The sequence below is a fragment of the Pteropus medius genome, unplaced genomic scaffold (genome assembly GCF_902729225.1).
Source record: "Pteropus medius unplaced genomic scaffold, Ma_sr-lr_union100, whole genome shotgun sequence".
In the NCBI taxonomy this organism is placed as follows: Eukaryota; Metazoa; Chordata; class Mammalia; order Chiroptera; family Pteropodidae; genus Pteropus; species Pteropus medius.
The window spans coordinates 2,817,516-2,844,175 of record NW_024346062.1 but is presented as its reverse complement, the minus strand read 5'-3'; the positions used below and the strand labels follow the sequence as shown (position 1 = coordinate 2,844,175).

The 26,660-nt window shown below is 40.4% G+C and overlaps 1 protein-coding gene and 1 pseudogene across 2 annotated transcripts in view; both read right to left on the bottom strand.

Moving 5' to 3' along the window:
* RASGRF2 (Ras protein specific guanine nucleotide releasing factor 2) overlaps window positions 1-4,541 on the bottom strand; it is a 195,103-nt gene extending 190,562 nt beyond the window's left edge. For both annotated transcript variants that reach the window (XM_039874956.1, XM_039874957.1), the window contains exon 1: window positions 3,329-4,541. In XM_039874956.1, the coding sequence (XP_039730890.1) occupies window positions 3,329-3,616 (288 nt within the window). In that variant the 5' untranslated portion in view covers window positions 3,617-4,541. The remainder of the gene's footprint in view (window positions 1-3,328) is intronic.
* A 5,904-nt stretch (window positions 4,542-10,445) lies between these two features.
* Window positions 10,446-10,564, bottom strand: LOC120612700 (uncharacterized; annotated as a pseudogene).
* Between the last annotated feature and the right edge of the window lie 16,096 nt (window positions 10,565-26,660).

The window sequence follows — 26,660 nt, the reverse complement described above, 5'->3', positions numbered from 1 at the left end:
TTACTGTTTTCATACCTGAATAGGACTTTGATCATCTCCTGAGAACTCTTTGAGCCTCAGTGTTAGCATAGGTAAAAATAAAAAAAGATTACTCATCTACAAGAGCTGAAGTGAGGTTCAAATTAGATGAGATAATGGAGTGAAACGCCAAGCCTGGCACATAGAAGATATTTACTAAATACAAATTCTCTTCTTTCTCAAACACCTTCTCATGAAATGATAGATAAGTTTTTCATTTTCCATAAATGTAGCTTTCCTAGAAAGAAGTACCAACAACACACACTTTTTGAGAAAGGGAATATCACTTAAAAATTTTTAACGAAACTCATTTTGATTATATCACCATTACTATCACTGAGAAGTAGCCACAAGTTGATGAGAGCCTTGAAATCTCTCAAAGACCTACCAAAGTGAAATCTTGGGATACTACTAAAAAAATTGAACAATGCAAATGAATATTCCTTCAACCTAGGCACATTTGAAAACTGAAAAACATCTTTCTTTTTTCTTAAATGGAAACAGTTCAAAACAGAGTGGTTAAAAAAATTTAACACTCGAATTATTTAGATGAAAAAAATCAATGAGTGTTTTCTTCATATAACTCACTAAAACACAATTAGAATTAAAAAAATATTTAAAGTAGTAGAATTTAAACTGGCAAGAATGATTAGAGACATTTTATAGCAAGAATTATATCAACTGTATAACTGTAAACATAATATGTCTCTCTCCAATGTGAATGATTGCCTGATGTCTTTCAGGCAATGTTGTTACTATAGGTTTGCACATCTGTTGACCTAACTGGTTTATCAGAATGTCCACATCAATCACAAGCTTGTCCTTAGCTTCTCAGATGCAGTATTTATTACAGACTGGTAATCTTTAAGCCTTTAGATGCCATTACTGGAAGTCAACCTGGAAATCATCTTAGCCAAACCCTTAATTTTTACATATTAAGAAATGGATTTCATTAACAGAGAGGAAAAAAAAAACAAAAATCTTAAGAGATTTGCCTAAAGAAGTCTCACAGAAACCTGGTGGAAGAAACCCACACTGCTTCTCTAAGTCCTGTTTCAAACCCTAACTTTCAACCATGTTTATGGGACTGGTAGAGATATTTATGTGGAAAGCTCCAAAGGCATACTTGGAAAAGCAAATGTTGAGATGGTCCCTGCTCAGTGCCTTACATTCACCCTCCACCTCATCAGTCTCAGGTCCAGCAAGCCAGGTGCTTGAGATGATGTGAGCACATTAGCGACACAAATTAACTGAAAGGAAACCAAATGCATAAACTTTAAGGTAGAATTGTTTCTTCTTGTTTCTTATCTTTACAATTTCGGGTTAATTCTTCAAACACACCCAGACAGGAAGTGCCGGAGTAAAGCATCAATCTGTTAAACTAACTCAAGTCACAGAAGCATGCCTAACAGAAGACAAAATCTGAGATATCCCAATCCAACTCCTAATCCATTTGGAAGGCTTGTTCTCTACATTTCAGTCTTTCTACAAATGCCAACATTCTAATTTCTAACTTCTTAAAGATGTATAAAATGATTGAGAAAGACTCACAATTTGCATAATAAACAGAAATTTGTTCATAAGATGGCCTCTTTGAACTTCCATTAGAAAATGGAACGAAAGCAAACTATCTGGAGATTACAATTCTTTATGAAAGTGTGGTGTGAAGAAAATAGTCCTGAGGATGAGAGTTCAGATATTGTGCAAGTAGAAAAATGTTGGTTTTCATATATTAACTGATAGACAACTATATAAGTTGTAACAGGTATGAACTCCTCATCCTCAGCTCAAAAAAAAAAAGTGATTATCTCCTGATACCAGTATAAATACAAAGAGAAAAGATAATTTGGAATTAAGTTAATGATCTCTATTCAGAGTAATTTAAAGTATTCTACTGTATATTAGACATAATAACACTTAAAAGCCTTTTAGTTTTGGCTTTTGTGGGGCCTTGGAGAAAAAAAACAGAACCTGTTTTTTTCTACTCACAATTTAACTTCTAAAATTCATAACTTAAAATTTTCTGGTATCTATAATATCTACAAAACTGGAAATCAGTTTTCCAATGACCCTTAACATGCCCTTAAAATCAAAAGACATATTTTTAAAATTTCAGATTTATATAAGTGTTATAACAATTTTAATTAGTTAAGTCTGTTAATGATTTATCGTGAAACCAAAGTGAAAAAAAAATCAAATTTCTGGTCAAACTAGTTTTAACTTCTCTTAATCTTACACATTGTTTTATGAGCCCCATGGGGTTAGGTAGGCAACTTATTCATCATTCCATCGCTAGCACCTCCCACAGCTACCTTACGTGGTTTGCAGTATAAGCTGTTTGGTCTGACTTGCACGGAAAATTCAGCTGCTAAATATTTTTATGCAACAGCAAAGACAATCGGCCTCTTTTTTTCAAGGTAGAAGTCTAGAAGTGAACTGGGAACATTTGGGAGCATAAAACTGGTCTGCTTTAATAACCAAATGGTGATTGAAAAAAAAAAAAACAACACAAATTTCACGTTTGCAGGAATGGGGTGCGGGAGTTACTAAATCGAGAGAGGTTTTTTTCCTCTTTGAGAATGTACATGGCAAAACTAATAAAATTATAACCTAGAATAAAGAGGTCATATTCGTTTTCAAAGCATTCATTTAAAAGTACACAGAGGCGGTCTTTTTAAGTGTCCCATGTTTAAACATAGCAGGAATGTAGCTACCAAATATTAAGCCTGAGGGAAATGGATGCACACTTTCCCTCGTAATTAGCCTAGCAGGTCAAATGTTAGCGAAGTAAGCTGACATAAACCATAGACAGATTGAAAATGGCCAACAGAAACTGCCTGTCCGTCCTGAGAGCCCCGCTTGTATCCTGCACAACCAGCGATCAAACATCTATCTGCAGGCAAAGAACCTAAACGCACTAGCCGCATAAGGGAGAAACCAAACTTTCCAAATAAGTTAGTTCCGTCGCCGATCTAAATCCAACAGGTGTCAACACCCGTCACCACACTAAATCCTTCCTAACAAGGTCTAGAGAAACAAGATAGTTAGCAATGAAGCCGAACGACCTGATCGTTGTCAGGGTCCCGAAAGAAAGAAAGCCGAGCCCCTCTACCCAGCGATTACATGGAGATGGTGAGAAAGGGGATGGAACTGGGGAGGCGCGTGGAGACGTCCTGCCATGGACGCCGCAGAAGAACCTCGGATCTCTAGTATGGACCCTGTGTGGACGAGCTCTAGACCTCTGGGGCTGAAGAGTTAGGAAGTGCCGCGGCCGAAGGCAGGGAGACCGGGGAAGGAGGGCGCGTGGTACCTGCTTGTCCAGCGCGTCCCGGGCGCCTCCCGGCCCGACAATGGCCCTGGGCGGCGCGGGCGCCCGCTCGCAGCTGCAGCCCTCCAGGAGGTACATGCCCGCCGGGCGGCCGCTTTGCTCGCCCTCGAAGTAGAAGAGCACATTCTGGTAGAGGGCGAACCACTTCTCATGCCAGCGGCTCGCCTCAGCTGCCTTCTTGCTCAGGAAGCCGCGCTTGGTGCCCTCCTTGCGGGCCAGTAAGGCCAGGTACAGGGCATGCCCCTCGTTGTAGCGCACGCTCTTCTGCATGGTGCGGGCGCGGGGGGCTCACCCCTGACTCGCAGCCATCTCCTACCCGGCTCCCCGCGGGACGCGCCCGCTCGGGTCCCGGCTGGCGAATGGCGCCCCCTATCCTGACGCTGCGCACAGGGCACCCCCGCCGGCCTCCGGGGTGCGGCGCCGCGCGGGTCCGAGGGGCGCCGACTATGGCCAGGACACGTTCTCCGTCCCGACCGCCGCCCTCCTGGCCGAGCGAATCCCCCGGAGCCCCAAAAGCCCACGCGGAGAGTCGCCCCGTGAGGGCGCCCGAGCAGCCTGCTGCTTCGCCCAAAGTTGCGGGTGCCGGAGCCCGGGTGGCAGTCTGGGCGGCGCGACGCGCGGCTGCCTGAGGAGGACTGTCCTCGGGCAACTCGCTGCGGGAGACAGAAGGTAAAACGTCACGTGGGAGATCAGCTGTAATCGGCTTGGAGACCGATTTAAAGGGCAAAGTCGGCGCGGCGGCGGCGGCGGCGACGGTGGCGCAAACGGCTCACCCCGGCACGGGTCCCTCCCTCGCCCCCCCGGCCCAGCCGGCCGGCCCGCAGCCTCTGCTCCGCGCCGACGGGGCGGATCGTGGGGAGGTGGCGGCGCGCGGCTACAACACGCGCGTTCCCACGCACGCTCGCAGACACACAAATATATATGCTCACATCCACACAGGTTCACACTCACACAACACGCAGCCACAACAAAAATGCTCGCATCTGCACAATTACATACTTATACAAACAAGAATAGGCAAACACACTCATACGAATACATTCAAACAAATACACACACAACGAAATACTTAAACACACAGAAAATTACTTATATACAAATACACCCGCAATATGTACTCCATGAAAAATACAATTCCATATACAAATACACACACAGGCAACTACACAAACTGATACACTCACCCAAACACACGTTTACGCACACAAGCCACACTCACACACATTCACCCAAACACACAACAGACACATGCACATATTTATACTCAACACATTCATATACACACTCATACAACTTACACACAATTACACACTCATACACAACACATTTTTCTCAGTCATACGCACACACAGGCAAATAAATTGTAAACACGTACATGAACATGCAGATGCGCAAACACATTCACTCAAAAATACAAATACATACAAGCATAACAAACACAAAAATACACATTCATGCAAATGTATACACTTTCACAAACTCACACATACAACACTCACCTGTCACATCCATGCACTCATACGCATCCATGAATGTGTATGCATTGCAGTGGCTAGAGTCACAAGGTGGCTTTGCATAGGGTAACCTCGACTTTTCCCTGTGAACTTGTACTGTATTTAAAATGAGGGTGAAGGTATCAGATGTTCTTGGTCCTGTAGGGGAACAAAAATTTTTCCTTCTACCCTTCTACCCTTCTTTTGGCTGGTCTAATAGTCAAATTGGCATGAGACAGATTAATGGGAGAAAATAACCCAATTTATTAAGTATGTACATATGGGGGTTCCACAAGAAAATGGAACCAAGGAAAATCCAACCATTAAGGCTTATATGCCATCTTGAGCTACGGAAAGGAGGGCAGGAGGCTGTTTGGAACTTCAAAAACAGAGGACAGCAATTCACAGGGAGATGAAAAGAGCTAATGTTTAGTAAACAAATGTTTGTTGGGCCATCTTGAAACAATGGGACACAGAAAGTTGATCAAAGGGGCTTTGCTAGGTTCTTCCCTGTCTATTACACTTGGTTAATATTACACTACAGTTATCTATAATAATAGCTCCCTTCCTGAAGCAGGTCCTCAGCCTAAATTCTCTTAGACAGTTAGGGAGGTGGTCCAAAGTTCTTCCTGAGTCTTTTGTTTCTTGAAAATAATGAGCTTCAAATAATCAATATCCTAAAAGGGCATATTTTGAGGTGGCAAACTCTGCACCCCCTCATCGACCAACAGTGATTTCTTAGGATTAAGATAAAAGAAGCAAAATTTTAAGCATGGAGTTTTCAACCAGGAAAAAATACCCAAACAAATGAGACTTGCTGCCTCTGGCAGAATCTATCCCCAGAGGCCATGCTGTCATAGGTTCACTAGATACCCTTGCTAGGACTGGAATTCATTTGATTAACAAATCTTGAAGGTACAACCAGGAAACCAAGACCCTTACTATAAAATGTAAGTGGAAGAGGAATTATGTGCCCAGCAACTGTGACAGAAAGCTAGCGAAAGCCCCCAGGGAATACCGGTATTTGATTCTGCTATCTACATTTTTTTATTCCCTCTAGTTGCTTATAAAAAATGGTTTGCCATAAAGTGTTTATTGTTAAAAATAAAGAAATAATAAAATCCTTTTCTGGGCCATGAATCTGTGACAATACACCTGTCTTGTACCACTAGTTGTATGTTCATAAATTGGTTGCCCAGGGGTTCTGCCTGTTTCGTAAGTGCTGTTTTTGCAGAATATTTTAACTCTGCCTCACTGAGCAGCTGAGTGTTTTTTCCATTTTACCTAAAAAAAAAAAAAAAAATCTTTCACTATTAAAAACAGTGTAATAAGGAAATTTGCCATTTGAAATTAGCGTGAGAATAGTGGTCATTTCTCTTTACATATTTTTAAATGTCTAAGAGATAGTGCTGTGTTTACCTGGATTTAACCTAGCTGGATTGTTCTTTAGAGGCAATGCAAGTAAAGACAAATAAGTAAATGTAGACAAGCTTTTGAGCCAGATTCTAGATGCAGAGGAGATGGCAGTTGCCTCAGGAGACCTTTTATTTCCTTCTCTGTGGTCCAATCTGAGTTCTGAGAATGGTAAGCAAGTTGATACCTGCGTAGTTGATGAGCTCAATTTTTGAGAGGAAACCATTAAGGATGTGGATTCAGTACAAAAACAATTTTGCAATGAGTATTCAGATCTTCTAACCACTTTTGTTTTTTCAGATGTGAAACATTCTTTTCTCCAATAAGACTAATTTCAGCACTGATTCATTTTTTCTGTCTATTTAAATGTCCTTTTAATTTAAATCATAGTAAGTATTCTTCTCAGCCTCTTATCTGTCATCACTCCCTACCATGTAAAGTATTGTGGCCATCATATGATCCCTGACATCATATATCCCTGACAGTGATATAAGGTAGCTCTGATTTCCTCCCAAATATGGCTGCTGACAATTGTGGGTTTTAATTATAGAAATTCATTGTGAGAACTATTTATTGATCATCTGTTTATGTCCTCAACACGATATTTAAGTGATATAGAAAATACAGAGAAAAGACCACCTCTCCTCCTGGTGTGCTCAGTCTATTAGGAATAGGGTTTAATGTTTAGGTGCTACTTCTCCAAGGCAGGGCTGTCTCCCTAACCCCTGCAGCATCCAGTAGCAGAGTTTATATGCAGTAGGCACACGAATGATGCATAGCTATTTCCTAAGTTAATATTTGGTCATTGAATTGTTAAAGAGAACATATGCATTTGCAAATATTAGTTCTTTGCACACTGATTGTAAGAGATGGAAACAACCAGAAATCCTGGACAATCTAGAGAAGCTATATCCTAGACAGGCATTTGTGGGCCTTTCGACTCCATTCATACAGAAACTGCATTCCTGGAATGGTGCCATCTTGAAACAAAAAGGGCCAGGAGATTATGTAAATGAGGATGCTTTTCCCCCAGCTGATCAAACAGGTTGGTAAAAGGGACTCTGTTCCAAGTGGGTGGGAACAAGCTCTTCTGTGAATTCATTGTTTTCCCCTCTTGTATTTCATGGACTCCTTCCCAAGAGGGTCAGCTTAAGTTGATTTTCTAGGACAACAAAGCATTTCTCACTGATAATGGAGAAAGTGTTCTCTTTGTCTTTTCCTAGGCAAATTAAGAGGAAAAAAAGTTAGCAACTAATTGCCATATCTAGAAACACTAATTACTACTTGTAGAGGGAGACATTATCCAGATAATTTGACACCCCCCCCCAAAAAAAAAGGGAGGGAAGGAGTAAGGAAGGAAAGGGAAATTTTATCTGAGTTGTCCAAAGCTTTTAAGGTTGGGAGATGGGGGCGGGGAACTGATTCCAGGAGTGTAGGACCTAATCTATAGGTTTTCAAAATCCCTAACTTATACCTGAGAAGCTGGTCCAAGAGAGGGCCCTGAGGCCAAATACTATTTGGAGGTTAGGGAGAGATGGAAGACAGCAGATGAGACAGTGAAGAAGCAGGGAGGCAGGTAGGGTCTGGAAAGTGTGGTGTCCTAGAAGCTTAGTGAAGAAAGCATTCCAAAAAAGAGGGAGTGACCTTATCAAAGTCTCACAGCTAGGTATATGCCCTTGAATTCACATCTTTTCAATGTCACTGCCTATCCAAATGGTCATACAATGAGGCTATCTGACTTCTTAGGCAAAGAATCCCTTTTTCCTGCTGTATAGCATCGAAGACCCTGAGCAAATTTTCTTGGTGGCTCTGTGCCTTCATGCTGAGTTCAGCTTCTCCTTGTGCTGTTGGTGCAGATGCAGATGGTGTGGAGCACAAGTTGCATGCCTTTGCTTAGACTGGACTTTTAAAATTTAGAAATCTTGGGAGTAGATGTAGAAAAGGAGTGGGGAAGGCTATGGGAGTGATTTGAAAACCAATTTTCTGTCTCCTAGGAATTAGAGACTTGGATTCCCCATTGGTGTGGAAACTGAACTTTCATGAGAAGAACTCCTGGAATAGGCTGTTCAGCTATATAAAGCAAATGCCCTCTCATCATTCTGGGAGAAAACTGTGAAGGAATCTGAATAAAGGTATTTCGGCTCAGAAGCTCAGTATTCTTTTGTAATGTGTGTTACTATGTGCATAGCTACACTCTGAAGAGATGTTTCTTTTTCTTCTGGCAGAGACTGGCTAGGTATATAAATGAAAACACTACTTTTTCCCATCATGGAAAGGACTATATTTCCCAACTTCCCTGCCATGTAATTGGGTTTTTGCCTAAGGGATGTGGGAAGTTGAGATAGATACCTCCTTGTAGGTCTGGTCATGATCATCTCTGCTCTTTCTTTTTATCCCTAGTAAGAGTGGAGACCACATGTTAAAGTCAGCAAGACCCCAGGATGGAAGGACCCAAGGTCTCTGAGTCACTGCCTGGCTGCGAGTTCATGTGAAATTGTGACATAGCCAAACATAACATTTTGTGGTATTAAGCCACTGAGATATTGAGTTTCTGGTTACAACATCTAGTGTTAATTGCCCTGACTGATAAATTTCTCTATGAATTTAAAGTACACTATACTACAAACTATTCTTTGTTCCTTTTAAAAACAAGCTTATTGTATGACTTACAATTAACTGCACATATTTAAAGAATATTATTTAATAAGTTTTGACATATTTGTATACCTGTGAAACATAGCCACAATCAAAATAACAAACATTTCTATCACTCTCAAGATTCTCCTCATTCTTCTTTGAAATTCCTATCCATCTCTCCTTCCCTTCCACCCCCATTCAACCACTTGTCTATTTTGTCACTGTTAGTTTGCATTTCCTAGAAGTTTGTATAAATGGACTGATACATTACGTACTCTTTTTGTCTGCTGTCTTTCATACAGCATAATAATTTTGAGATTCATCAATTTTGATGAGTGTATCTACAATTTGTTTCTTTGCATTGCTGAGTAGCATTCTATTCTATGAATATACCACATATGTTTATACTTCATCTATTAATGAACATTTGGGTTGTCTTTTGGATTAACCCAAAGGAACTTAATATTTCTGCCTATGTTTTCTTTTTATAAGTTCTGGTGTTAGCTCTTACATTTAGCCCTATAATTAAATAGTATAAGATATGAGTTGAGTTTCATATTTTTGCAATGGCTGTTCGACAAGTCTAGCACCACTTGTTGAAAAGATTATTATTGGTTCTTCTTCTTATTATTCATATTATTATGAAAGGTTTTCAACTTGTGGAATTGCCTTGGTACCCTTGTCAAACATCGATTGGCTATACATGTGTGAGTCTATTTCTGGGCTCTATTCTGTTCCTTTGATGTGTATCTTTATATATATACACACACACACACACACACATACAAATACACACACATACACACACACATACACATACATACAAATTTACATTAATGTATATCTTTACACCAACATCATACTGTTTTAATTCTTTTAACTTTCTAAATACTCTTAAAATCAAGTAGAGTATGATTTTTAGCTTGGTTCTTTTTCCGAATTGTTTTGGCTATTCTAAGTCTTTCAATTTCTGGCAAATTTTAGATTCAGCTTATAAATTTCTTTTAAAAATTCTTACTGAGATTAGATTGGGATTGAGTTGAATCTTTAGCTCAGTTTGGGGGAGAATTGATATGTTAATAATTTTGAGTCATCCAATTCATTAACATGGTAAATCTCTGTTTAGGAATTCTTTAATTTCTCTCAGCAGTGTTTTGTAGTTTTTAGTGTACAGGTCTTGCACAACTCATCTAATTTATCTGTAAGTATTTCATTTTTTTTGATGCAATAGTTTCTTAGCTCAGGCTGCTATAACAAAATACCATAAACTGGGTGGCTTAACAACAGAAATGTATTCCTCATAGTTCTGGAGGCTATAAGTCCACAGTCATGGTGCCAACATGGTTGGGTTCTGGTGGGAAACGTCCTGATTGCACATGGCTGAATTCTCGTTTTATTATTTTATTTTATTTTATTTTATTTTCAGGTGAGGCAACCCTTGGTTGACCTCACAGATTGCAAGGACCTTGTCAGCTTATGATTCCTTATTGATTGATTGATTGATTGATTGATTGATTTATCTATCTATCTATCTATTTATTTATTTATTTATTTTACGCCTACAGCACCTGGTCTTCCGAGGTGGTCTCCCATCCAAGTACTAACCAGGCCCAACCCTGCTTAGCTTATGAGATCAGATGGGATTGGGTTTGTCCAGGGTGGCGTGGCCGTAGACAAATTCTCATTTTATACTCACATGGCAGAAAGAGAGCAAGCTCTGATTCCCCTCATAAGGGTACCAGTCCCATTCATGAGGGCATCTGCCCCAAAACTAAATTACCCCCAAAGACCCTACTTCTAAATACCATAATATTGGAGGTTGGATTTCAACATATGAATTTTGAGGGGACATAAACATTCAGTCCATAACAAATAGTAAATGATACATTTTAATTTATTTTCTGGTTGTTCATTGATAGTATATAGAAATAAAATTGATATTGATATACTGATCTTACACCCTGAAACTTTGCTCTATATTCACTTATAAATTATTGTAACTTTTCATAGACTCAGATTTTCTCCAAAGACAATCACGTTATATCGTAAAAGAGATATATTTATTATATCAGTGTGTCTTTTATTTCTCTTTCTTGTCTTTTGCTATGGCTGGGACTTCGAGGGGAAAAAAATGTTAAATAGAAGTAGTGAGAGTGCACGTCCTTGCTCATTCCTGATCTTAGGAGGTAAGAATTCAGTCTTTTCACCAAGTACGATGTTAGCTGTAGGTTTTTCATAGATGCCTTTAATCAAGTGGATGAAGTTCTCAGCTATTCCTAGTTTGCTGATTCTTTAAATCATGATTGGATGTCGAATTTTGACAGATGCTTTTCCTGATATTCATATGGTTTTTCTTTTTTAGTCATTCAGTATGGTGAAGTAATCGTTTATTTTTCAATGTTAAATAAATCTTATTTTCCTGGGATAAACTCTGCATCATCATGATGTATTATCTGCTGTTGATCCCATTCAGTGTATTTTTGCCTCAAACTTATTCTTCATCTCCCAATTTTTATTTGAATCTTTTCCCTTCTCATCATGCTCATGCTTTCTTTTACCTTCTTGAGCATATGGGGTATGTTTATAATATCTATTCTAATGTGCTTTTCGACTAATTTTGTTATTTGTGTCATTTTGGGGTCTGGTCTTATTGATTGCATTTTCTCCTTCCTATGAGTCATAGTAGCTGCTTCTTTGCTATTTTTGGTTAAATGCCAGATATTACGAATTTTGCCTTTTGGGGTCTGTTGCTTGTTTGTTTACTCGTTTGTTGTAATATATCCTTTTAAATGTTTTTGAATTTGTTCTGGAACTCAGGTGACTTGAAAATGGTTTGGTCTATGTAAGACTCACTTTTAAGCTTTTTAAGGCAGGTCCAAACAGCCTTTAGTGTAGGTTAACATGGCCCATCTAAGAACTATATCATACCCCATGTGTTAGGAGACCTTTCCATTCTGACTACTAGGAAGTGGTATAAGCTCAAGGAATTTTTCCTCCTGCTTCTTTCTGGAGATTCTTTTTCTGGCCTTACTCATTTTCTCACATGCATGAGCTAATCAGGACTGAGCTAAAGATTCAGGGCAAGTCTTCTGTAGATTCAGAGCTCTCTCTTTATGCAGTTGTCCCCTCTCTGGCAACCTGTCCTATATATTCTAGCCATTGGCTTCCCTGAACTCTAAATCTGTCTCTTCAACTCAGTGAGACTACTAGGCCTTCTTTGGGTTCTCCCACTCAGCACTGCAGCCTGGCAGTTCTCTTCAGGCTGTGAGCTGGAACACTTGTAGGGCTCATATCATTTGCTTCCTTCAGTCAAGGATTACAGTCCTTTATTGCCTAGTGTCCTATGTCTGAAAACTGCTGCTTCATATATTTTTTGTTGTTTAAGACAAGAAGTAGAAGTTCTGTCTTTGTTCTTAAGAATTTATTTGACAATTGGTACAGATGATTAAGAGTTAATGCTGCTGGGATATCAAAGTAAACCACTGAAGGAGCTTTAACTTTCATGGAGGAGAGACTGAAAAGGAGCTGCACCAAACTTGCAGGCACTCATTGTGGCCTTGATTACTGGTTTCCTACCTCCCTGAGGTGTGTTATTTAACCCTGAAGATCACAGATGGCTCATGTTGAACTACTAGGTCCCATTAGAGTCTTACAGGAAGCCCTCAGGGTAGGGCATTTGTTTTCCCCTAATAAGAGTGAATCTTCTTTCCATAAAATCATCCTGAGAGGAGATTGATTCTGTGACAAGAAATGAGAACTGGAGAGAAAGGCTTGGATTGAAGGGAGAAAGAAGCTCTTTAGTAGGGAACTCCTGAGTTAGTTTCCATGTTGACATCTGCATTCTGTTTTCTCTGAACCCACAGTTCTCTGTAGTTCTGAAGAAAATTAAAAAAGGACCTATTCTGTGCTTGTCATCTCACTGGCCTGAGATGATTCCAGATTCAAAGGGATGATAGACAAAGGCCTCTGCAGCTGGCAACTCAATGGGTGGTCTAGGGGACCATGAGCAGACCTTTTTGTGAACCCTCAAAAAGAAGCACCCCAGTGGCCTCCTGGCAATAATGAAGAAGCACTTTAATGAAATTAGGCACATTGAGGGTGATATGGCCATAAGAGGAAACACTGTGAGGTGGCAAAGTTTCTACAGTCAACCAGATTGGGGCGTGGAAACACGGTAATTAATCTAGATATCAGTGGACATGTTTCCTTATTTACTATCTCTGACTATGCTTAGATATACTGTCACACACACACACACACACACACACACACACACACACACACACACACACCTGGCCTGAGTACCATCGGGAGTGCACAAAGATATCCTTCAGGCTGACTAAAATCAAAATGCCCTCTGGCAGTACATAGAGCATACACAGAGCACACATACACACAAACATACTCCAGATACTCAGGGCCAGTCGTTTTCAACCTTAGCTGCATATTAGGTTCACCTGGGAGTTTTTTAAAAAGATCAATGACTGTGCCCAACTTCAGAAATTCTAATTCAAATTGGTCTGAGATATAGCCCAGGCATCTGCATTTTCAAAAGTGTTGAAGTAATTCTAATGGCCAACTAGGATGAAGAAGCAATGAACACCCTCTGAGACATATGATCCTGAGCTGTACAAAACATTCATCTATCTAGGCCTGCAAAATACAGTGGTTTGTCCTCTTCCTCTTCATTTTCTCTCTTCCTCTGCCAGGGTCCACTGAAGGCTGCCTGGTAACCACTGCTCCCCTTACACCTCCTTACTACTCTCTCTTTTCCTATTTGTCCTGACTCTGTCCCCTCTATTGAGTTATTTTGCCTGTACCCACAGCCCTGTAGGCTAAAAGGCTAACTTCACCTAGCCATTGATAGCCAATCAGAGAGGTGCTTTCCTTCTGGGTGTCAACCTCCACAACCTGAGAGATGCTTTCCTCCTAGCTAAAGCCTGGTCCACGACAGCATACTGGCAGTGAGATTCAGAGCTTTGCCTCTTCCATGCAATTTGGATTTCATAGGTGACTACCTTGTCCCAGGTTTCCCAGGACTTTCCTGGTTTTAGCATTCAAAATCCTCCATCCTGAGAAACCCCACAGTCTCTAACAAATGAGATGGTGATCTCGCTAACCCTGGTGCCGGTGCATGACTTCTTCGTTCCCAAGGGCTGTTTTCAAGCCCATTCAAGGTTCAAGTCCATGTGAGTAAGTGAGGGTAGAAGTAGCAAGTTCCTAGATGACCTAATGCTTACTTACCATGCTGGAGCTTATTATCAAATCTTTATGCAGTTAAATTTCCATAGTTTATTTTAAATGGTAAAATTGTCGTGTTCTGAGGCAGTAAATGTGTCAGAGTTAAAAAACACACATAGAGTAGCATATGTTTGCCTGAGGCAAATAAAATGAGATTCTGTAACTGCTACTCTTAGTTCTCAAGTGGTATCGGAATATAATTTTAAAATATGGATTATTATTTGTGCAGGATTTGGTAAAAATTGTAAAAAATATACAAAGAATATCGATGTGTTTGTATATTAAATTTGAAAAAGACATCACTCACTTACCACTAGCAAAGCACGTGCTCTGAGTTGATTTTCCAGTGTCAGAGATGGACTTGGGTGCTCCATCCGTATTCCTTCACTAAGTCCCGGTTGGGGCCAAAGATAGATGTCTGGACCAAAGAATGCTGCAGACCAATGCCACTGTTTTATACAAAACCCAGAAGCTGCAGTATGCACAGACAGAGTAGGCCTCTGTGGGACACTAAGAAAGAGAAATTCCACAAACCGTGAGTCATTACTTTGAGTTTATCATTATTGCATCCCTGTGCATTTAATAAAAATTCATATGCTCCCAGTAGGGGTGCACATCTTTGTGTGAATGGATTTATCAGCTTGTATTCCTTCCTAACAAAAGAAATAGAGCAGCACAAAAGCCCCGAATCAAAAGGAGAAAAAATCGAAGGGAGAGAAGGGAAAAGGAGGTAGAGTGTGATATTAAATTCTGGGCAAAATATATTTAAAAGAATTGGGGGAAAGGATGTGGGAAGATCTTATATCATTTAGGGTCCAGTAAGGAAATTTTCAATATTTTAAATAGATAGAACTTAATTTAGAAATGGAAGACCAAAGAAGCCAAATAGGGTTCAGGGTGGAAAATCAAAGATTAAGAACTGAAGGAAGCCACTACAACTTCTGGGCTGGAGAGACAATGGGAGAAGGTGAACTCCTGGACACCCAGAGTCACCTGGCAGAAGCTAGAATCAGGTGGGCTTGTTTGGCAGGAGCTGAAGCCATGGAGGAGATTCAGCCACTGCTGCAGACACCAGCCAAAGGCAGAGTTGGGGTTGAGAGGGAGAGAACTGGCTTCACTTCCTCTCCTGCTTTCCAAATTCACCAATCCCTCCTCCTGTTGGCTGAACTCACCCTGAGTCTGGGAGACAGATGCAGAGCAGAGCAGAGCAAGAAGTAGATCTAAGAGCAGGCAAGCCCAAGACAGGCAGACACCAGACAGATAATTATTCCCTGCTTCATGACTTAGACAAGGAATGGCCGTGCTTCACCAGTGGCATGCGGTCAGAATTGGAACACTCCAAAATCTACAACCTTACAAGTCAGCTATCTAAAACTCTCAACTCTGTTTTCCCAAACTAGAAATAAGTTTATTCCTTAACTGTCTTAATTGACTCTGTGACTCAGAATATTAAGAGGTCAATTAAACATTTATAAAATTCCAACTAGTTATACTGGTGATGATGGAAACAAATATAAGACTCAAGAGCCTCAAGAGTTCCCCATTTTATATGAGAGGGCGAGCAAATATCCAGCTGTTTAAATGAAATGCAAGAAAAAGGGCCCAAACAAATTTTCCCTACAGCCACAGGAACAACAAAATGACTGAGTTGGATGATTTGTGAAAAGTAGATGCCAAATTATAATTCATAATTTGTCTTTCCCAAGCTGGTAAGATACAGTAAGCCTGAGGGAAAAAAGGGACTTGTTAAAACTGATTAAGTGAAATTCTTTAGTACCAGTCTACATCAAATTCCACCTCTCACTAAGTAAAGCTCAGATTTCTTCCCCTGGCACATGGGGTCTTCTGTGATCTGGTCTTGATTCCAGATTTGTCTTATTTCCTACTACTTCAAATATTAATCTCAAATATTAATCTCTGATAACTTCAAAAAGTTTAATCTCCAGGCACTTCAAATATTAATCTCCAGATTTCTGGTAGACCTCAGCTTTTACTATGTTCAACAGTTTCACACTTCTAGTTCTTTATTTGGTTATTTCCGTAAGAGTAGCCTTCTGTCTTCACTTGGCAGTAAATGCTTATCCTACAAGATCTGGCTTGGTTATGATTCCTTCATGAAGGCGTCACTGGACTCCAAGCTAGATTTAGGAGACCCTGTCTTACTCATTTCGGGGCCTCAGCAGAAGTCCGAGGCCTCGGCATTATAAAGGCCTCCCTGAATTGAACCTAGCTATCACCAATATTAGTGATTGCTACCCCAAATCCTTTTCTACTTCTCTTCCCTAACAATACCCTAAAAGAAGGATTATTTCTAAAGGTGGGCTCCGATCTACTCAAGCCAACCAGCATATTCCATCTCTTCCACTTAGAGTGACCACTTAGAGTTCAGGGGTGGGCATGTGATCTAAGCCAGTCCCGTCAGAGTGAATCTTAGGACTCTTGCTTGAAATTCTAGGGCAAAGATTAAGGCTTTCTCTTTACTTGGATGTGGAGAACCAAGTGGTCTCTGGACAATCAGCTGTCATCCTGTAACCATAAGGAGAGCCAGGCTTGGGTGAGGTCGATGCTTTAGAAGACTGAATGAAATGGAAAGGCATGTTTAAAAAAGGAAGGGGGTGGGGTGGGGGAGGAGTGGATGACATTGTTGAACTTGTGGATCAAACAAGTCTGCATTCTCAGTTGGGTTTTCTGTCCTATGCAGTATAACAAGGTTAGAGTGATACACTAAGAAAAGATTAGTACCTCCAGAGTTAAGCACAAAATCAGGTTACAGTGAAGGGCAATGTTGGAGAAAACTACATGATTCTTATACATAAATAAGAGATTCACCAATCAGTAACCCAGGCATTTATGGGTACTTCTCTTTCAGTTTTCTACTTCATGTTATAGTTCTTTGTGTGCTTGTCCAACCCTTTCCTCAGAGTATAAGTTCCCCCAGAACAAAGCCTCAGCTGCATTCATCTTTGACACCCCTGGACCCAGTACAACTGTTCTCATGGCCTTGAGAATGTGTGGCTTAGTAGATTTGAAGGAGCATCTGGACTTACAGAGATAAGACCTACTGATGTGGCTGGCAGTGGGGACCACCCTTGGGCTTCTCCAAACATGTGCTCTACCCTTTTCATTCCACAGAATTTGGTGCACCTCACAACCCAGATTAAGCTCACAGGGCCACCTTCTCTTTCTGCTCTCAGACTGATAACTCATACCTATGCTGACCATATTTACTGAAGTGGAAATCAGGGCACTTAGGCTAAGAAACTGGAGTTTCCTAGTAGGGAAAAGAAGCCAGACAATGTACAGTCTTAATCACATAAGAGGGTCATAATCATCATTCAATAGCTACTCTGAATCTAAGAGCAGCTGGACCACTTCCAAGGGAGGAGCTCAGAGAAGGAAGCACACACTCTTGCCCCAAATCCCAGGCCTGGACCCTTGCTCAGATTTGCCACATAAGACTTGCCTTGACGGTCCCAATCTCTGCAATGCAGTGCCCTGGCTCTCAGGAAGGGGTCTCTGATATTTTCTCTGGCTGCATGCCCCACCTGCCATACAAAATGAGGGGGCATCCTGCCTCAGAGGTGAAAATCTACTGAGCCAACCTCTGTATCCCATAAAGGAGGTCGCCTCTCTGTGTATTTAAAAATTACCAAAAAAGAATCAGGCATCTGCAAATCAAAACCACAATGAGATACCATCTCACACTTGTTAGAATAGCTATAATCAACAGAACAAGTAATAACAAATGTTGGAGAGGATGCAGAGGAAAAGGAACCCTCATACACTGCTAATGGGACTGCAAATTGGTACAGCCACTATGGAGAATAGTATGGAGGTTCCTCAAAAAACTAAGAATTGATCTACCATATGATCCAGCAATCCCACTACTGGGTATTTACCCCAAAGACTTGAAAACCCATATCCAAAAAGATATTTGCACACCGATGTTCACGGCAGCATTATTCACAGTGGACAGGACATGGAAGCAACCAAAGTGTCCTACGATAGATGACTGACTAAAGAAGCTGTGGCACATATATACAATAGAATATCACTCAGCCATAAGAAGAGATGAAATACTGCCATTTGCGACACCATGGAGGGACCTCGAGATAATCATGCTAAGCGAAATAAGCCAGACTGAAAAAGTAGAAAATCACATGGTATCACTTATATGTCGGATATAAACCTAAAAGCAACAAACGAACAGGATAAACAGAGACTCAGGGACATGGACAATAGGCTAGTGGTTACCAGAGGATAGGGGATAGGGGAGGAGGAGAGAGGTAGATGAGGTAAAGAAGGCCAAATATGGGGCGGGGGGTAGGGTGAGGGTGAAGTGGGTAAAGGAGATCAAATATATGGTAGCTGAAGGAAACTAGACTTTGGGTGATAATCACACAATAGAATATGTAGATGTCAAATTATAATGTACACTTGAAATTATATAATTAATTATCCAATGTTACCCCAATAAACTTAATTTAAAAAACTAAATTAAAAAAGAAAAAGAATCAGGCTTCATTGGAAAAGTATGGACCCCAGATTGTAATGTAAGACCCTGGGCCTGGAGCCCAACCCCCCTCCCCCCACCCACCCCCCAATACACACACTCACACACACTTGATTCATAGCATGAAAACAGATACTAGTGTTTGTGGAGAGAAGAAATAAAGGGAAGAGTAAGGACCAGAGGGAGCCTTCAGCACCCTGGAGGTGAGGCTTGCATGCCTTGGTCAAGACATCTCTGTCCAGCCACTTTGACCACTACAGTTCCCTTCCTCCATTCTTTTGAACTAAATACACAGGAGATTCCTGCTGTGCAAATAACACTGCTCAAATGAGTCACTTAGTCCTGGTTGGCATTTTTTTGCTGACTAAGTTTTCATCTAAAAAAGGCCAGGGGCCTGTCACAGGCAATAATAGTGACAGCAGCAAGCACACATAGCACTTAGTGTGTGCCAGTTGTTGGGCCATGTTGTTTCATAAATTAACTCATTTAATCTTCACAACTGCTTGACCTGAATTTTATTATTATCACTACTTTATAATGAAAAAACTAAGGCACAGAAACTAAGGTCGAGTAACTTGCCCAAGGCCATACAGCTCATAAGTCATAGAGAAAGCATTTGAACCCAGGAAGTCTAGCTCTAGAATTCATGCTTTTAAGCATTATATGGGACTTGTCCACATTTCTAAAAGGGACATTACATCTCCCATACTGGTCAAATGAGGCTTATCTAGTCTTGCCTTAACTGTTCCTTCTCTTCAGGAATAACAGAACCCACCCCAGTTCTTTTAAGCAGAATAAAAATTTATTAAAGGGGCTAAAAGAATCCTGGTGAGAGAATCATACTTTGAATTCTGGGGCATGAGTCCAGGAACAAGAGGTGAGGACCTCCCAAAACTGCCCAGAGACATGATGCCACACCTGACATTGGCATTGCCAGAGTCATTCACAGGGCACTATCACTGCCGCGCTGCCTCTGGAAGCTCAGAGTCTCTTGGCCACCATTCCCCACCACTCTTACCAACTGCTTCCTCAGGACTTTCCTCCTCAAATTGAAGTCATGGGTGGGTACGTCTAATAGGCAGAGCCTCGGTCACATGCCAATGATGCTGAAAGTAGGGCAGTTGAGCTCTGATTTCCATTTTGAGAAGGCAGAATTTATAACCTGGGACTCTTCTTGATGTGGAAGGGTCTGCAAAATATGCTGCACACAGTGTTCACACCAGCCTTATTCATGATTGCCCCAAGCTGAAAACAACCCAAATGCCCATCAACATTAGAACAGATATATCAATGGTGGTACATCCATACAATGGAATAATACACAATAATGAAACGAATGAATTATACTACAGGAAAAAGTCTGGATAAATCTCACAAATCTCATTATGTTGAGAAAAACAGCCCAACACCAAAGAATGTGTAGTATATGATTCCACTTGTACAAAACTAAAAAGCAGGCAAAACTAACGTGTGGTGATAGAATAGTTGTAACCTCTGGATATTACTAACTGGAAGGGTGTATGAGAGCCATCTAGGGTGCTGGTAATTTTCTAAATCATGATGTAGTCACTGGTTACAGTTTTTTCACTTCATAAAAATTCATAGAGCTACCTGCTTATGAGGTTTGCACTTTTCTGTATGTATGCTGTATTTCCCTTAAAATTTTACTTACTAATATAGGTCAGGCAGCTACATAATGATAAAACACATTCTCCTGTTGTCATCCTAAGCAACTGAGCAAGAGAATCATTTTGTTTGTATCCGTCTCCTGCTCAGAACCTTCAGTGGTCCCTTGCAGACTGAAGAATACCTAAGCCCCTCAACCTGTCCCGCGAGTCTTGTCAGTCTACCTCAGCCTGAGTCCTGGTCTATACTTGCCTGTCCTAACCCTAGGGTTGCCCCTGCTTTCACCTGGAGACCCCTTCTGGGAACTCTGAGGAACCCAATCTTCTCTGCAGGGCTGACTGTACCTTACCTGTGCCCTGAGGCCACTAACCCTGTCTCTAAGAACCCCTCGGCCTCCTCGGAACTCCTACTGCAATTAAGATTAGTAAAGTCTACTTGACGACCAATGTTGTACTCCAAGCAACCTCTCTTAAAATATGACTTAATTTTTTTTGCATCAATAACCTTTGTATACTTATATTTATTTTAATAACCGGATTGTGGAATTTTTGAAAAGTAATCATAACTGATTGATCTATTTTTCCTGCAAAGTGTTGCACAGGGTGTGGCCCAGGCAGACAGTGTTTGGTAACTTGTAGAAACATGGATTCCAGCAAAAAGCTCCCATTTGAGGTTCAAAGTTCAACATTCAAATCTGAACTCTGCCACTTGCTGGCTGTGACTCAGGGAGTTGCTCAACTGCTCGTGATCATAGAACTTCCTTGAAAGGGTAGTTAATGATAACTTACGCCTAGCCTGGCAGACTAAGTGCACCATGCATGTTACGTATAATTAATGATATCTTTTCATTCTTGTTTTGAAAAGAGCACTTTTAAAGGTTCCCCATGAACTGCAGGTCTCTGAACATAAAAATGAAGAGCCTGACTTTGGACATGGGAGAAGGAGCTTTGCTAGTAGAAGGCTCGAAGTTCCAGGGTTCCAGCCCAGAGTTCCAGGGCCAGGAGAGGTGGCTTGAAGGAGCCCTGTTTGCACCTCTCCTGTGGGCTCCAGGCCCCACACTGAGCAGTATTATAAATCTGACCCTGCCTGTCACCTTTCAGAATTTATGTAGGAATTCAATTGTCAAAATAATATTAAAATTTGTAGAGTTTGGCTGACTTTAGGTTTTAATTTTTACCAAGTTTAACTGTGGCCTGTCCATAGCAGCATGAAAATTAGAAGGCTCTTTCAGCAGAGGAGAAATGTCACCGCTGAAACCATTTTTTAAAATGATTGATGGACATAATTCTGTTGTCAGCAGAGACAAAAGCCATGTAATTTGAACCGAAGAAGGTAAGCCTGGGTGAGATTCCTCAGTGAGGATCTGGGGAGCAAAAAGCAAGATAGAGATGCTCCCCGACAAATGTCATTTCAGCAAAGTAAAGCCCAATGGAGCCTCCTAACCCTCCAGAGATAGCACAGCTGAGGCAGCGTTGTTTTATATAAAGGCTGGGGCTGGTCATGATAACGTTAGGGATGACATCAATCTCCAACTCTGAAGTCAAAGAAATCAGGATTCAAATCCTGGCTCTGTAATTCATCAAAGTAAGACTCTGGGCAGCTCCATGAGTTGGCGCCTCAAAATCCATTGAAAATGTGTCCATTGATTTTCACATCTGTAAGTAGGAATGGTGATGATGATAATAATAATGACACTGACCTCACAGTGCTGTTGCAAGGATTAATGTATTTAAATGTTTAGCACAGTACTTGGAACATAATATGTCTTCATTAGTTAGCTATTATTATTCTACCCACATAACAATTCTACCCTCTTATTCTAAGACCACATTCTCTGGTCTTAGCCAAAATACCAAGAAATAAGCAGAAGTCTCAGTTATTTAATAGCCCCTTTCCTTCGATCAATCTTTAGCCATTGCCACCCTCATTCTTTTACTGTTCACAAGTTTATAATAATGGACAATAAAGCATATTCTGTTTGATAGAGTGATTGAGATTTCCTATGCTGGGACAAGTTTAATTTCCTGGAAAGAATCATGTGGCATTGCCCCAGGCTATCTTTTGGAGCCAGGAAAATTGCCTGGCAGTTGGCATAAGAGTATGTTTCATTTTCTGTTTTGTTCAAATTATAGTTCTCTCCTTTAGTGCTGAAATCAAATGTGAAAATTAGGTCTGGAATGCACGTTTTTTTTTTATAAAATTGTGGTCTCTATGTAGCAGCAATCTCTAGGTCTTGACCCAGTCCATAAATTGTGATGTTTCTATTAATGAGGCAATGTGAACCAGAGAGATTAGAAAGGAAACCTCAGAAATCCATATGCCCTGGCTGGTAAGAGAAATAACTTAAGAAGACTCAAGCTTGAGAATTTTTACACTGTGTTGCATATACATTTCATTTACTTTTATTTGCTTTTATTTGCATGAGTTGTGTGAAGTTAACTGTCAATGAGTTTATTTATGTGACTCTTATGGCGGTGTAGTAGCTGATATCTATTGCTGTGATTATTATTTATAACAAGATTAACTCCTGTTGGTAACTGTAGCAGGTTTTCACTCATAGAGTGCATCTATGTTTGTGCCATTTTAATCTCAAATACAAATTGGTAAGAATTGTAATTGTAGAAAAGAACAAGGAATCTGAATTATTAATTTCCTTTATGGAAGAAAGATGTCCTGGGGATAGTATAAACCTTATTTTTTAACAACATCTGAGGAAAACTGAGAAATTGCTCCAACTCTGATAATAACCTCCACCCTCGATTTTGATGGTGCTTTTTTTTTTACAATTGAAGAGTTGAATTTAAGCTCATGATCTCTTGGTTTTATTTCCTGTATTGTTACTGTAGTTTTTCAGATTACTGAAATAAACTTAAAAGGAATAAACTCAAAAGATCATGGGAACTTTTAAAATATATTCAGTTGTCTTAATAGCAAGGAATATGCTTTTTTTAAGAATAAAAATTAATACTGAAAGAGCTTAGAAATCAAGATGTGGAAGAAACTATACTAATGCAGGGTCTCACGGAGTGGACTTCAGTGTGTTTAGAAGGCAGCCATGCTCCCCACTATACCACCAACATAACTTCAGCATGTTTGGGAAGGGAATTATGCTGATTAGAATTAGCACGGTTCAACAGATGTTGAGACTATGGAGAATTTTGGATTTCCAGTTATTGAGACCCTCTTGGAACTTTATTACTAATTTTACTGTATGACATAATAACATTATCTCTTGAGCATTTACCGTTCTAAATTGTTGCAATGATCAAGAAAAAGAAAAAATTCCTGTTTTTCAAATTCCTTTATCAAAGGCACTTCCCTGGTTAACTTTGGCCTGTCCTCACAGGAAGCAGCTGGACCTCTCCTGGGCCATGTCCAGTTCCATTGGTGGCACCACTTTAAGCTCATCCTGAAAAGCCTTGCCTACTCAGGCCTAGACCACTGGAATATTTCCATTAAAGCATTGACTGGGGCCCCTACTTAGGTAATTGAATAATACAATAGCTTTCCTCTGTATTTTTAGCAGCCTTTTATTTTAAAAATATCAAAGTGTGCCCATATGTCATCTTGTAGGAATGACATTTAGAGAGTCATTTAGACATGGTTCTCAAAGCATTGGTTTATGAAAAGTTTCACTGGTCTTCTATGAGAGAAATAAGGACAATGCAGTAAATTTTCAATATACTGAAACTTTTGCCTTTTCTATATTAGGAATTAAAATTGCCATTTTTATACCAAATGGTAGTGATTGTAAATAGGTTTTTAAAAAATATCCTTAGAAAAATAATCGACAATCCAAGTTGTCTTCTACTCTCAAAAAAAAAAAAAAATCCACTGATCTGCTCTTTTCACATGCTACACTGTATCCAAGTAAATTTGGATGTGTTGTCTTCTCCACTGTATTTGAGAACCTTGAATGTACAGAAGCCATGCTTCTCTTGTCTTCGTGCTTTGATCTCCCCGACAATGCCTGGCACTTCGCATGCAGTAAGTGCTCAATAAGTGTTTGCTGTGTTAACTATAAACCACCCTCCATTCATAGTGAAAATATTCCCAAGGGAAACAGAAGGCATGCTTTATTTCGTGGTAACAAAGCATTTTGATATTTGGTTATAACAGTGAAATAGAATGAAAAGGGATGTGGAGTGACAGGTTTGGGTGAATTCCTGGCTCTGTCACTTTCCCATGAAACTCTTAAGTTTTTCGTTTATAAACTTGGATTTCTTCACCCCAAAACGTTAACTGTAACATGTGCTTTACTTCTCCATGGACTTGGTTGTAAGATCAGATGTGCATTTAGTGAACCATTCCTTGTCTACCAGGCACTCTATTTTGACCCACCTCAGACTATGGGCCAGCTCCTATCATGATTCTGAAGCAGCCAATAGTGTCCCCATCTCTTAGCTATAAGGCAGAGTCACAACGGTGGAGTGTGGGACCAGCAGCCACTTTCTCCTCTGTACAGCAAAGGCCTGTATGTAGTTGGAGCCTGAGGGAGTCAACCAAATAGAGACAAGACTAAAGGCTAACATGTATTATGTCCTCACTATGCTCCAGACACTGTTCTTAGCACTTCCACACAAGAACCCTGGGAGATAGGCATTGTTATTGTAATCCTCATTTGTCAGAGGATAAAACTGAGGTACAGCTACTAATGGGAAGAGCTAAGAGTGCACCCTGGCAGTCTGGGAGGGTCACTTAGCCACTGCATCACACCTGCTTTTCAAGGTGAAGGGACCGGAGGAGGCAGAAAAGTCCTGACAAAGCCTCCCTAGATCCATTCTCATCCTTCTCTGTTACATGAACCAATAGATCTCCTTTTTGGTGAGCAAGCTGTTATCATCAGGTCAGTGCTCAGGATCACAGAAGGTCAGAATCGCAAGGAGTATGAAGAATATATGCTCCATCCTCTCAGGAAGATGAGGAAATTGAGGTCCCATGACTTACACAAACAAGCCAAGTGTTCCTAATGCACTCTCTAGTTTATACTCCTCTGCTTCCTCTCACAAAGCTTCTGAGCAAAACACACCCTGACCGTCCTGCTCTCACGCCATCACTCTCCTCTGGCTTTAAATTCTCTCATCTGTCCAGTTCCATCCCTTCCGTGAAGTTTTCGCAGATCCCCCCAGCCCATATTTCTCTCTTTCCTCTGGATTACCTTAGCAGTGTCTCTATTAAATCAGCTGTATTCACAGGCTGACTACTGGGATCTTTAGTGTTGATATTTAACTCTGGCTTCTATTTAATTCATGTACCTGATCCTTGATGCCCATCTTGACTAAATTTCTTAAAGGGTAGGAAATTCTCTTTATTTTTCTTTTGTAGTTCCCAAAGCAGCAAGCGCCAACACCTTACACACAATTAACGTGTGTGGGCTGACCCTTTCCTGTTATTCATCTTCCTGTCACATGTGCTGTTCATTGGCTCTTTCCAAGAAAGTCAGTAGCCTTCTCACCTTATTTGCTTTTTAGCAGGGTGGCCCAAGTATCCTGCCCAGGCCTGCTCCAGCTCCGGTCCAGTGATGCTCAGACCTTGCAGCCTCAGTCAGGAGTGGGAAAAACCCGGCACCTGGCAGCCCTGTGACAGATAAGCTGCCATTTGGGAACTCGGTGTTCCCTCCATATGAACTGGACTAATGCACAACCTAGATATGTCACTAAATCTTTGTTGAATAAACAGCTGCAATGTCATCAAAATTACATCAACTCCTTTCTTTACAATACAGTTGCCAAGAACCTCGTGAAAAAAAAAAATACTGTCTAGGAAACCTGAATGCTGTGACCATTAGGAAACATTAAGTATAGAAAGAAATAGTGTCCAGAATCCAAAATGTTGGATGCAATTCTATTAGGCTATATAAGTAAATAAAACTTTTGGTCTTTCCCAGTCAGAATGAAAGAGCTCCATTTTTTTAGTATTTTCTATAAGTCAGACACCCTACCAAATGCTTTAAATCTCATAACAAAGTAAGGATTGTTCCACTTTACAGACTAGGGAGCTGACACCCATAGAGGCTGAGATACTAGCTCAGGATAACACAAGTGGGGAGTCAAAGAGGACAATCCATTTTTTAAACACTTCAGTAATTTAATCATATCATCACTAGTATGTGTATGTTTACTCCATTATGCCCCTCATGAATTTGTTGTAATGCAAATCACAGCAAAGATTCTTCCATTGATATGGGTTTCAATTCTGAAATGGAAAGAGCCTAATGTTTCTAATTATAAGAGTAGACAAAAAAAAGAGTAGGTGAATATATTTTGCCACAATTTTTAAAAAATCACCAGAGAAATAGATGCTCATAACAAAAATTGTACCACAAATATAATGAGTGGAAGAAAATTTGCTAGTAATTCTTTTCTACTTAGGAATGACTGATTAATAATAA